Source organism: Pelodiscus sinensis, chromosome 15, assembly GCF_052426305.1.
Source record: "Pelodiscus sinensis isolate ZL-2025 chromosome 15, ASM5242630v1, whole genome shotgun sequence".
Classification (NCBI taxonomy): domain Eukaryota; kingdom Metazoa; phylum Chordata; order Testudines; family Trionychidae; genus Pelodiscus; species Pelodiscus sinensis.
Window position 1 is genome coordinate 15,972,191 of NC_143066.1, and position 14,192 is coordinate 15,986,382.

Here is a 14,192-nt window from a genome sequence, read left to right on the forward strand (position 1 = left end):
AACAGTCCTGTGTTATCTGCATTAACCAAAAGTTCTGTAGACTTATTCTCCCATGGTTGAATTGTCGCATATGATTGTTTCACAGGTTCATGAGAACCAATCTTCTTCATGGGAAAATGAGTACTACAGTTCCCCTGTAGCCAAAAAAAACTCTGTGGGGTTATGTTGGGGGTTATATTCTGTGCTAAAATCTAGGAAAGCTTTCTTCACTACATCCCCCCCAAAAAGACTAGTGATATTTACACTGTCACATTTTGAAGGAATTACTTACAAATACAATATTTAATATCTGTCCTTAATTCAAAAAACTTACAGATGGCATTTCACATCTCTGTCAAATATTTGCTATATTTCATTATTTACATTTCCACAGTTTACGTGTGTAAACATATTGCTTCACAGATCTTTGGTTTCCTCCTTAGTTTTAAGTGTAGTAAAAAGCTTTATACTGTTAGGCTGTGTCTAGACTGGCAAGTGTCTCTCATGGAAAAACTTGCCAGCTGTCTACACTGGCTGCTTGAATTTTCACAAGAACACTGATGAGCTCATGTAAGAAATTAGTGCTTCTTGCAGAAATACTATGCTGCTCCCAGTCTTGCGCAAAAGGGCCAGTGTAGACAGCTCAGATTTGTTTTGCGCAAAAAAGCCCCGATCGCGAAAATGGCGATCGGGGCTTTTTTGTGCAAAAGCGCGTCTAGATTGGCCACAGATGCTTTTGCGCAAAAGTGCTTTTGCGCAAAAGCGTCCATGCCAATCTAGACGCTCTTTTCCGCAAATGCTTTTAACGGAAAACTTTTCCGTTAAAAGCATTTGCGGAAAATCATGCCAGTCTAGACATAGCCTTAGTGTCTTTCATGTGTATTGAGCATAACTCAAATGCTAACACTGCCTAATGTTTTCTTTAGTAGATGACTCTTCAGCTCCTGAACAGCCTCCGATGACCTTCTCCAGTCAGGTGATGTTGGTTGATGAAACCCCTGCAGCTGCCTCAAAATCTGGCAGAAACCCTGTAAAGAACCCTGACATAGAAACATCTAATCTGTCTCCCAGCCTGATTCCTGCACAACAGCCCACAATATCTCTTATCTCCGATGACAATACAGATGCACTGAGCGTAGATTCACTTACACTGGTCCCACCAGTTGATCCACACAGCATTCATACTTTCAGCTGCATTCCTCAGTCTTCCTTGCTGTCTGAAGTTTGCAGAGTGACAGAAGGAGAAGATTCTGATCAGAGTCCACAGGCAGACTATGATGAACAGTGATGAAAATGTTACTGGGTGCTCTTTATTTTGTTTAGGTGAGGTAATGGGGGCATTAATAAAGCCTCAAAGGCCTGTTGGTTCACAAGGAAGAAGCTAATTACTGAGTAACTCAACATACGGGCAACTCTTTAAAATAAAAATACATTCAGCATTTTTGAAGGAAATCTGTTTGAATCTGGATCTTGATATTTCAAATTCTTATTTAAAAGTCATAGAAATTGCCTATGGATGGTATTTGAAAAGGACTTGCACTACCAATACTGTGCCACTTGCTTGCACCATTTATCTGTTGGAAAGTGAAGAAACTTTGTGGGGCTTCGTGATATTTTACTTTTCTGAATATGGAGACACAGCAATTGCCAGAAAAAGGAGCTATTTGAAGGTATTATAGTACAGAGATGCTGTTTCCATTTGAAACAGTTTTTCTATTTTGTTGGTCTCATTCAGCTTGTAGAGGTATGGCAGGTCTGCATAAAAATGGACTGGCCACTTTCAGTATTGTAAACTTCAATATTGTATCCTCTGTGTAATATTTGTTTCAGTGTTTGACTAAAGGCAACATAAATATCAAGCAAATATTTTTTTATTAAAATTAAACAAATCCCTGATGTTATAACAATCAAGGCTTATTCAGGTTAACATAGGATTTTTTTGAGAGAGAGAGGTGCAAAGGGATTTGCCAAACAATGGAAGGTCCTTCCCAACATGGCCTATGCTGCCCCCAGCTAGGATTCTAGCCAAGCCCCCGCTGCTGCCTGTCTGGCTGTGACTCCCTAGGCCAGACCTCCATGTCTACCAAGGCCGAGGCTCTGCAGCTACAGGAGTGGCCAGAGTTCTGTGGCTGCTAGTCCCCGCGACAGCCCAGTAGAAGGGGCCAGAACTCCCTGCTGCACTGCCCGCCCCTCTCTCAACATGGAGCTCCTGGCTGAATTGTGCTCCTTCCCCATCGTTCCTGCCCTGTGGCTGATCTCATTTTACCTGGACTCTGTGGTCCAGGAACATCCATTGTCCTGTTGGACACGGATGTTGCCCGACCAGAGAGTCCTGGTTAAAGGAGGTAAAACCTGCATTTTAAGAGAGTGATCTCACTTTCTTACGTGATTGCTTTAGTCTGCTCACTTCTGAGAGAGGTAAATTACTGCTTCTGAGGGACGGTAAAATCCCTTCTGCAGAAGGACATAGTCTCTTCTTTAAAAGTAACCACGCTTATGCTACATACAAGTTTCCATCTCTAGTGTAGCAGGGAAGGTGCCTTTCCCAGCTGATATCTCACTTTAGATACTTAAAGGGGAATATATTCATTTTTCTATGTGGAATCTGCTAACCTTGATGTTAATCAGATTAAACTGCTTAGTGAATGTGAATCTGGTCTGAAGCCTGCCTTATTTTTCTCTAGTGATAGAAATGTAGCCGTGTTAGTCTGGTGTAGCTAAAACAAAATACAGCACTATGTAGCACTTTAAAGACTAACAAAATGGTTTATTAGGTGATGAGCTTTCGTGGGCCAGACCCACTTCCTCAGATCAAATAGTGGAAGAAAGTAGTCACAGCCATATATACCAAAGGATACAATTAAAAAAAAGTGAACACACATGAAAAGGACAAATCACATTTCAGAACAGAAGGGGGATGCGGGGGGGCGGGGGGGGGGAGGAAGGTGAATGCCTGTGAGGTAATGATATTAGAGGTGGGGAAGGGTAGATGTCTGTGAGTTAATAGTGTTAGAGGTGATAATTAGGGAAGCTATCTTTGTAATGGGTAAGATAGCTTCCCTAATTATCACCTCTAACACTATTAACTCACAGACATCTACCCTTCCCCACCTCTAATATCATTACCTCACAGGCATTCACCTTCCTTCCCCCCCCCTCCCCCCCCGCATCCCCCTTCTGTTCTGAAATGTGATTTGTCCTTTTCATATGTGTTCACTTTTTTTTAATTGTATCCTTTGGTATATATGGCTGTGACTACTTTCTTCCACTATTTGATCTGAGGAAGTGGGTCTGGCCCACAAAAGCTCATCATCTAATAAACCATCTTGTTAGTCTTTAAAGTGCTACATAGTGCTGTATTTTGTTTTATTTTTCTCTGTAGCTCCTGGCACAGAGCAGAAGAAATAAAAGAGAAAGCATAAAACTTGGCATGTTCTTTGCTGAACTGATTCAGACTTTAACATAAATAGAATTTTACCTGTCTCAAGTAAATCTCAAGTGCACTCATTGGAAGTAGTGATTAAACTAGCAGGAAATATATAATGATGTAAAATATTTCCTGGTTCTCAAAACTTAACAAACCCTTGTTTTGCTTCTGTTTTGATGTTAATTAGCAACAGAGCATATGATCTGATTCTGTCTCTGTTTAAATCAGTGGGAATTGCCATTGCATTCAATGTTTGTTCCTCAGCAAGGGAATACTTGAGTAGGACGTTTTAAAGATTATATTTGTATATTTGACACAATTCTGACTTTCAGTCTGAAGTTTGTTTGCTTGCTTTTCAGGCATGGTCCTTTGTGAAATAACTTACCCATAGCAAAATACGCATACACAATGGCTACGTCTACACTGGCATGATTTTCCGGAAATGCTTTTAACGGAAAAGTTTTCCGTTAAAAGTATTTTCGGAAAAGAGCATCTAGATTGGCAGGATGCTTTTCCGCAAAAGCATTTTTTGCGGAAAAGCGTCCATGGCCAATCTAGATGCGCTTTTCCGCAAAAAAGCCCTGATCGCCATTTTCGCGATAAGGGCTTTTTTGCGGAAAAAAATCTCTGCTGTCTACACTGGCCCTTTTGCGCAAAAGTTTTTTGGAAAAAGACTTTTGCCTGAACGGGAGCAGCATAGTATTTCCGCAAAAGCACTGACAATCTTACATGAGATCGTCAGTGCTTTGGTGGAAATTCAAGCGGCCAGTGTAGACAGCTGGCAATTTTTTCCGGAAAAGCAACTGCTTTTCTGGAAAAAGTGGCCAGTCTAGACACAGCCAGTGGTAGAGGTGGAGCCAGGAAGTATTCCTGTGTTCATTGACTGGTTCAGATCTGTTACACTGTCTGACTGATGCGTGTTGCTTTTGTGAAGTTCAGCACGTGTTTAACCAATCTAATTGATGGTCTGATCCTGTAAATGTGATGGTCCCAAGCCCTACATGAAGTCTGAGAGTTGGGGGTCCTCAGCACTACTCAGGGGATGCTTAGCAACTTGTCGGACCAAACTCAGATCAGAATTTGGCCTTTGAGTTAAATGAGAGCCCAGATTTTTTGGACCATTCTTAGACATGATAGTTGGAAGACCATCTCAAAAATGATTGCCTGTTTATTTTGAAATCTTTTGTGATAGATGTGACATTTCACTCAACCTAGATGAGAGAAAATGCCATATTTGGCAAACTGAATTGTTCTGAATAGCATTACTTTTAATTGGAAATTTGGAGTCTTTGTAAAAGAAACATATTTACCTAATTTAATATTATATTCTAGTTGAATTGAGTCAAGAGGCACAAAATAGGCTAATTAGCATGTAGTGCACTCTCTTACCTTTAAGCTATAATGCTCAGAGATGAGAGACAGGCATATTTTTAATGAGCTTACAGAAAAGTAAGACGTGAAAAGAAAGAGTCTTAATCTCCGTTTCCAGGTACATTGTGGTAGTTTTGAAAGCCAACAATCAACATGAAATTTCTGCTGGAAGCTTTAAAAAAGAAGAGAAGGGTGAAAACAAACATTGATAAAGAGAAAATTGAATAAATTGCTAAACAGTTATGTCATGCTAACAATTGTTCTGACTTGTTTATTTCTAATCTTAGACCGTGTACATAAGAATTCATAATGCTTGCTGCATTAAGGAGAGTTCACCCCAATAGATACTGAAATGTGTCTTCTGGAAATCTTTGATCTGTGTACAAATATAGTGTATTACTCATCCGCTGTTCTTTGAAGAGTATCATCTCTATCACTTATCAGAAATGCCCAGGAGCTGCTTCCTTGGCCCCCTTTCACTGTAAAAAGGAAGTACAGACAAGAGAGCGTTAGCCTAGCAGTCCCTTTTATTTAAACAAGAATTGATTGAATCAGTGTTATGTTGCTATTCTCTTCATCAAACCCTGCTGTCTAAACATATTAGTCAATCCTAAGGCTCAATGCAATTCTGAGGGGTCTGTAAAAAGAATCATTAGAATAATTGCATATGTAGAAATGGACCAGAATGTGTAACTGGATTTGCACACTCAAAAGTTATGAGATGCTGTGATTTGATTGTGAATCTTAGGGGTTCTCATAATTCTGGCTTAATGTTAACTAGATAGTGCCCCTCAAATGTCTCTCTAACGAGAAGAAACCAAAAAAGAAGTCAGTAGCATACTGAATTTGGCTTCTATTGTTTCTTAGTCTATTATTTTCACATGTATTTAATTAAATCTGTACCAAGATGCTATATTTCACATGGGCTGTTCTGTCTCTCTTCACCTTTGCTCTGCCCCATTACACTGCTAGTCTTCATAGTTTTCAATTAACAGTAAGATTAGAGCATAGATTTTCAATCTAACAGAGTAAGTGGAACATATAGTGAAGTAATATTTAGTGATCTAGAGCATGATTCTGATCTCCACTTGACTCGAGTAAATCAGGAGTACTTCTGAAGTCAGTGGAGTTATGTGGGTATAAACTTAGCAGGAAGCCTCATTTGCTTTGCTGAGGCTTTTTATGATTTCTTAGGAAACTGTTTTTGGTTTGCGTCATAGGATTTTGAGGATTAAGTATGTTCAGTAGAAAAGTTGTCATTGTTTTAATATACAAATAAAGAGCCTATAATTTGAGTGAGTAATTAGCCTGGTCTCACAGTAAGGGATGAATGCGTACACATTCTCCATTGCTAATTGGTGGGAGTTTAAAAGTCAGATTAGATAAATTGATGTACGTCTTATTGACAAACTGCTGGCTACCAAAAGAAATAGTGCATTTAATTCTCTAAATTTGGCAGAGAGTTGTAAATAAGGAATTAACTTGTTAAAGGCACTCTCCAGCATTCCTCATGGCCTTTAGTTCAAGGAGTTCTAAACTTTGTTCAGGTAAGCTCTTTGGTAACAAAAGGTGAGAGAATCCACCACATGTATGGAATTAGCGCAAGTAATTTCACCTTCTGGGTTGTTGTTGTTGTTGTTAAAGATATGCCTGATGCCCAATCCCAAATTCTAGCTCAGAAACTCCAACTCCATACTTAAAATCAGGGAAGAATCAATTCTGGATCCCTGTTTGCAATTTAGTCTCATCTCTAGTGAGCCTCATAAATCCCTTGAATATCAGTGAGAGTAAAAAAAGTGTTCCTTTATGAATTTTAGTTCTAAAGTGTCATTGTTATGTGTACAAAATTTTAAAATATAGTGAAAATTAAAATGGTTTAGTTATAGCAAAATGAGCAGGAGCAAGCAGGTTATTATGATCTTTCTAATTAAGCAATAAAATACAATTAGCTGCAATTTCTATGCAGTTACAGTAAGTGGCCTTGGATGATTATTTTAACCACTCTAGAAATGCAATAATCACCTGTAATTGAGTGGCATTTTTCTAATAGGAAATGGATTTTATTAATAAAGTAAGGGAAACCCTTCAGGTCAGTTATCAAATTTCTGAAGCCATTCATAAAATTCAACAACATATCTGTTTGTTATAATCTGTGTTCAATGTGCTTTTGTATAATCTCATATGTTTTTGCGCCTGAATTTGCTCTTATGGGTGTGTAACTATAGAATAACCTAGTTAATATTCACTGTGCTAATCACTACTTCTCCACAGCATAACCAAAGCAGCCAGTAGGCTGAACAAAGGTTTAATTAGATAAGTGTTGTTACCTGACAATTGTATCAAACGGCTACTACATGGAGGACTAAACCTATTAACTAAATGCCAAAATGAAAGATTTGAGAAGAAAGAGGGAAGCATCAGTTAGGCGCCACAGCCTGGTGAGAAATCTGTTTTCCACCTCCAGCTACTTGGAAGGGAGAGGCTGCTGGGTGTTTTATCAGGGTGTTGCCTTGATCCTATTCTGATCTTTCTTGGGTTTCTGGCTACTGCATGTAAGATACATTTAAAACTCCGTTTCTTCTCTGGATGCTAGAAAGGAGTTTTCTTTCCATGCATCTACAAAGCTCCACTATCCTCCCGCTCCTGCTGCCACCACATTGCTGACTACTGCACTCCATTAACCAATTCTTTTTTGCATGGTCCTCTCAAAGAGTAACTGCTTGCCTCTGCTGCTGTTCAGAGCTTTCCCAAACATCAGCAGGATCATAGTGAAATTCTTGTCAGTCTTTCTGCTTCCAGTAGCACTGAAACTATTTTTAGGGGGGATGCTGAGCTGTGGCCCCCACAACTGTTTCCATCCCTCACTACCCTTGGCTCGGGTCACACCTAGAGTTGCCAGCTCCACCAGACTGGACAGAAAATTTCTTTCTAGCCACAGTTGGAGCAGCTACAGAGCCCCAGGCCAGCAGCAGGACCCTGAGCAGCAGTGGAGCCTCCAGGACTAGTGGTCTGAACCCTGGGGAATGGCAGGCAGTTGGACCCTAGGGGGTGGTAAAGCCAGTGGGACTCTTGGGGATGGGAGCTACTGGAGAACAGGACCTGGGGCTGGTAGCAGGACAGCAGCCTTGGCACAGGCAAACTGGGTGCAAAACTAGGGAACGCTGCAGCACCCCACACCCCTGCTTCCCAAACCTGTAACTGCGTCCCACAACCTTTTGAACAGCAGCAGTGAACTGGAGTAGAATTTTGTTCGTTTTACTTTGTTGCTGCCCAGGAAACCTCAGAGTGGCAACAGAGACACTGGAAAGACAATGTTTCACTGGGTCACATGCAGAAGGTTCTCTTCACACAAGATTAAATATTTTTACAATAGCAGTTTACATTCAATGCAGCTATTGCTGTCTTTGGCTCCCCAGAGTCTGTTCAAGCCTTACAGATTGCTAAATTTTTATTCCTTTTGCAAAGTAAGATATTGCTCAGTATTTTTACTAGTATCTTACAAATTTAAAACTACATTCTGCTTGTCAAAAGAATAGTACATTTTTGAGTCAGTCACCCTTTTATTGTATTTGATTACTTGGTAATTTGCAGAATTCAGTAGTCGATAATCAGTCATCTAGTCATTAGTGTGATTTAAAGTTTTACCGTATTGGATTAGAAATTTCTGTTGATAACTATTCATTGTTTATTTTTAAAGATTATAGTGACTGGGTATTATGTATATTTTATAAACACGGGTGAGATTATAAAGAGTTTCTTGAAATAATAAAAAAAAAACACATAGCTTAATGAGCATTAATGTTTAATGGCATTTTTTTAATTCAAATATTTTTCTTAAGAAAATATACAGATCTCGAGCTAACGATATAAAGTACAGGCTAATATGTAGTGTTCCCAGTATTGCTTTAAAATAACCAGTCACATATTGTGTCTGATTTTTACAGTGTTGGCTGTTGGCTGGTCATTTATACTAATGAAAATATTCTGATTTGGTTGTGTCGTCTTCTCTGGTGTAAATAACTACCCTAGAGCTCAGACAGAGGAAAACTTGGCTCATATGTTAATGTTTATTACCCCATAAGTGGCTGTAAGGACTAAGTGCAGTTGAAAATTTTACAGTGTACATAAAGCTAATTTAAGAGGGGCGGAAATTGGGAATGACTTCAGTTTTGAAAACTAGGGATGATTTACTAGAACCCTGAAAGTCTGGCTTTGTCCTGTATAAACATTAAGTAATAATTTATTTAAAAATCGTAAATTCAGGGGAGGCCAGCTGTCAGGTCTCCATCTACAAATATGTTTCTTTTGTGGTTTGTGCTGTTGAACGTTGTTGCGAACATTTTGCTTTATTGTAAATTGCTTTGAAAGTTTGATTCTGTTTTAGGTGCAAAGGGGGAAACAAACCTATTTTTTTACATAAATGAATGTATTTAGGCATTGTGCAGTACATAATCACTCAGTGAGCATAAAGGACTGTCGTCTTATAAAATATATTTGAACAATCTTGTGTATAAAATGTACTTGATTTAAAAAAATCCAAACACAGGGTGGATTGAATTCTGAAATGTCTTTTCTGCGTGCAATAAATATAAACTATTTAACAGAAGTTGCATTAGACATTCATAGTAAATGTGACAGTACTTTATGTTCATCTAAACTTAAGGGACATGTATGTAAATAAGTAAATAAGGAGAGGAGAAATTGAGAAATATTTATATATGTTTCTGAAACCTTACAGACTTCTCCAGTAAGTTCAGTTTTCTGGCTTCACTCATGTTTTCTTGGTGTTGAACACCTGAACAGGAATAAAAAATGTAACTTTCTTTGTAAATTGAACTTTGCAATAAAAATGGTGTTACTGAGAATTTTACATCTTCTGTTGCTGTTTGTTAGGTAATCACATACAATAACAGTGCATGGCAGCTCCATTAGATCACTTTCAAGACTTTGCTTTAATTAATAGGGACAAAACTGTGAAGGTTTGGTTTAGGAATCTTCCAGATGAAAATGGAGCTATCCCCCAAATCTGAAATTTCTTACATTGGTCAGGAAGGAAAGAATCCAAGGGAATGAGTGGGAACACAGGAAAGTGGCCACAGAGATGGTGGGTTACAGGAGTTAGAGCAGGAATCGGCAACCTTTTTAAACCAAAGAGCCAAACAACATCAAAATTCAGAAGAGGTGATAAACAAGGAGCCGTGTAAGAATGCCCATTTGCATGACTGAAAATATACAACTTAACATTATTTATAATTGGCATAATTATTAATAATCACAAAAATGAAATGTATTCACAGACTTTATTTAATGGGACTTCTGCTGCATCTTTTTGCACATTTCTTTGAAGTTTACATTATAACTGGTCAAATCCAGCTTCATGCACGTATTCAGGCTGTTTTCTGTAAATATTATGGCAAGGGGCTGGGGACGTGGGAGGTGCAAGGGGCTGGGCTGGGATGTATGAGGGGCTCAGGGCACAGGGTTGGGCTAAGGGGGAGGTGCAGGAGAGTTATGGCAGGGGACTGGAGATATGGGGTGCCGAAGTCTGGGGCTATAGGAAGCAGGAGTGTGGGGATGTGAGGGTATGAGGGCCTCAGGGTAGGGGGTTCAGTTGTATGATGGACTCGGGGGGGATGCAGGAGTGTTATGATGCTGTGGCCAAATGGGGGCTAGGCCCCAACTGGGGGCTTGTTGGCCAGGCTTCATTTTTAAATAAAGTAAAATATGATGTACAGCACAAAAGGTTTCAACATTGTCTTTATTTATGGCAGGGTTGTGGAAACTTTCTTGGGTTGGAGGCCACTGACCCTCAGAGTAATCAGTCAGGGAGCACTCAAGTGAGAAGCAAAAAAAACCCTCCAAAAACCCCCAACCCTCACTGATGTGACCCTCAACTGAAACACCTCACTCCCCTGGTGCTCCAGACCATGGTGGGGGGAGGGGCAGTGAGGGCTGAGGTTCAAGGCTTCAGGCCAGGTTTACTCTTCTGGGGTTCCAGGGTTAGTGGATTTCGTGGGGCCCCTAGGCAGTGTTGGGGGGCCTGACATAGGAAACCAAACTAAATGATTGGGGATGTCTTCTGGCCTTAAACACGACAAAAAAAAATTGACCTCATTTTTTTGTCAGGTGCTTATTTGCAAGTCCCACATTGCTTTGGTGTTTGTAGGAGTTTTTATTTTGTCTTTTAAACAGCAAAAATGCCTCACTGATTGCCCCTTCCCCATCCTCACCATGGAAAAATCAAGTCAAAGTTTGCAGCATGAACACAACTCAACAAGCGTGTGTAACGCATGGAAAATATTGCTATAAGAGCTAATTACAGTATCTTATTTCAAGGGAATCACTTTGGCCTCAATTCTTACCATGCACAGTAATTATTTGTCTTTTAACTTGCCCACTCTTCATGAGTATTCTCTGTGACTACTAATAGCATCTCTCCAAAATGCCTGGCTAGCTACTGCTCTTATAAGATGAATAATGCTGCAGAATGGATTTTTTTATTCATCTGCACTGTCTGGATATGTCAGATGCTCACTCTGCACTCTCCAGTGCTTACTGCATAGATGCTTTTTACAAGTACTAAAGCCCTCCGCTGATAAAAACGTTGTATATCCATATCTGCAACCATATCTGCAAAAATGAGCCACAGCTATCCACAACCACATCTACGGATGCAGATACCAGCTGATATAAAGTGGATATTTGTGGATTTGCAGCACTCTATAACAAGTACCTTCCATATTTAAGGGGTAAAAATAGAAGATTCTAAATTTTGCAATCAAAGTAGAAAAATGCAGGACTTTTCAGAGATGCTACTATATAGCTGCATTTTTTATATTATCAAAATAATGGATGCTATTTTATATTATGACGGAATAAGCATTCATTGGGCTGGATTGAAAATCAGTTCCAAATGCCACACTATCCACAAACAAAAATAGATTAATATAAGACTCAGAATACTTAACTCTCTGATGTGTGTGGATATATTTGGGAATGGTATTGGGAATATATCATGTGCTTCAATTTTGTTGGGTTTAGATCTTTGTGAAACAAGAATTTTGTTAAGCAGAAAGATCAAAAGAAACAACTTCCTCTCTACAGTAATGCTAAGATTTTGAAGTTACTAATGATTTTGAGTGTCTAACTTTGAACTTCTTAAAGGGGTCTGAGTTTCAGAAATTGACAAGCACCTCCTGTCTGAAAATTAGACTTTTTTAAATAGTCTTCATCATTAATCACTTCTGAATGTTTACATCGAGATTTGCAGACCTCTTGTGAAATATATTTTAAAAGATCATTCTCCCTTCTCCAGCTGTTGGGTTTATTGAGTAGAAAGCACCAAAATATCATTTCCCTCTCTTTAGTGACACGTCATTAACTCAGATTTTTTTTTCACCAATAAACATTGTGGCAGGTGGTGGGAAGAGCAGGTTAGCAGTTGCTTTAAGCGGAAAGTAAATAGTAATATTTATTAGAAGAGAAAATTATTTTAAATTTGTTCTTTTCGGGAGGGGGAGATAATTTATTTCAAGCTGTACAGGCTATTGAATGGCTTATAGGAAAGTGATACTTAAAACTAGTCAACAACATGTACACATCATCTGCCTAGAGCTGTCTGGCTCACTAAGACACACTGAATGATAAGAGTTGACACAACAACAGAAAATATCTTTCCTCTCCCTATGCCCCCAGTCCCTGTCAGAACATTTACCAGCCATTCCTGGAGGGGCAGCATTCTGAATTTGGTACATCTGACCACATAAGAGAATGCTGCCATGTGTCTGAGCAACTGAAGGCAGAGCCTAGCTGTAGTGATCAGCAAGTTGCGTAGCTGGGTCACGAAGTCCACAAGGACTTGAAACCTATCCAAGGGGAGGAAGGCTCAGGCCAGAGTTGAGTCTAATACTGTCCCTATAAACTCCATGCGCTGATCTGGCACTACCAGTGACTTTTCTGCATTTACCAGAAGGCCTAGGCAGTGGCAGGGATGAAGCAGACAGTCCACATCTAGGTGAACTGTGGAGAAGTAGTCCCCCTTGACCAGCCAATCACCCAGATAAGAGTGTATCTGCACCCCTTGTCATCGAAAGTGAGAAGCCACCACCAATATACATTTGGTAAAGACCCTAAAAGGCCACAGTAAGGCCAAACGCAAACTGGATCATTCCCACTAAAAAATGCAGGAAATGTCTGTGGCCCTTGAAAATGGCAGCGTCCTTGAAATTCAGGGTGGCATACCAGTCTCCTGGATCCAGGGAGGGAATGATGGAGGCCAAGGAGACCATAAAAAACTTGATCTCACCAGCTAGCAGTTCAGATTGCATAGGTCCAAAATGGGCTAAAACCCCTCATGGGCCTTGGGGATGAGAACGTAGCAGAGGTAAACCCCCTGGTTTTGGTAGCACTATGGAACCTTCTCCACTGCCCCCAGCCTGAGCAAATTGTCAACCTCTTGCTGTAAGAGTTGCTCATGAGAAGATGTCTGTGGTCTCCCTTGAGGTAGATAGGGCCCTTCCCCTATGAAGTGGATTCTTGGATGGCCCCCTGTTGTAGGATGCCATCTCTAGGCACCCTTTCTGATACTCCCTTGACTGGCTGTTCGTTTTATTTTCCTCTGTCACCTCCATCCACCTATCTCCTATATCTCCCACCTCTCTTATATCCTTTGGGTTCCCATCTTGGATATATCCCTGGAGCAGTATGGGAAGGCCCTCTAGGAGTTGTTCCATTTGCATCCGGAGAGCTAGCTCTTCCATAGTTTTCACCTTTGCTCCAGATACACGGGTATCCCAGTTCCTTTTAGTCTCATAGGCAATTAGGGGCACTGTCATACCTGGTTTCCACTTTCAGGCTCTAAAGCAGCAATGGGCATGTTCAGCTGTGAATCCCATCCTAAGTCTGACCCTTTATTTAAAAACTTCATAGTCATTCATGTTCTCCCTGGGCATTTCAACTCCCACTTGTGTTAGGAGTCCACAGAGTTGTAATCTCAGCTCCACCATGTACTGGTCTTCGGGGATCATAGAATCCTAGGGCAGAAGAGATCTCAGGAATCATTAAGTCCAGCCCTCTACCCAAACCAGGACCAATCCCAACTAAATCAACCCAGCCAGGACTTTGTCAAGCCAGGACTTAAAAACCTCTAAGGATAAAGATTCCACCACCTTCCTAGGTAACTCATTCCAATACTTCATGAACCTCCTATTGAAATAATTGTTTCTAATATCCAACCTAGACCTCTCCTACTGTAACCTGAGACCATTGCTCCTTGTTCTGCCATCCGTCACTACTAAGAACAGCCTCTCTTCATCTTCTTTGGAACCTCATTTCAGGAAGTTGCAGGCTACTATCAAGTCCCCCCTCACTCTTCTCTTCTGCAGACTAAATAAGCCCAAATCCCTCAGCCTCTCAT

At 40.2% G+C, this 14,192-nt stretch overlaps 1 protein-coding gene across 8 annotated transcripts in view; it reads left to right on the forward strand.

The window, feature by feature from the left end:
* CLEC16A (C-type lectin domain containing 16A) overlaps positions 1-14,192 on the forward strand; it is a 341,368-nt gene that overhangs the window by 262,962 nt on the left and 64,214 nt on the right. For 2 of the 8 annotated variants that reach the window (XM_075899302.2, XM_075899304.2), the window contains exon 25: positions 906-2,763. The exons of 1 other annotated variant lie outside the window; for it this stretch is intronic. In XM_075899302.2, the coding sequence (XP_075755417.1) occupies positions 906-1,267 (362 nt within the window). In that variant the 3' untranslated portion in view covers positions 1,268-2,763. Of the gene's footprint in view, positions 1-905; positions 2,764-14,192 lie in introns of those variants that run through there. 5 more of the 8 variants (XM_075899306.2, XM_075899305.2, XM_075899307.2 and 2 more) reach the window with 4 other exon arrangements.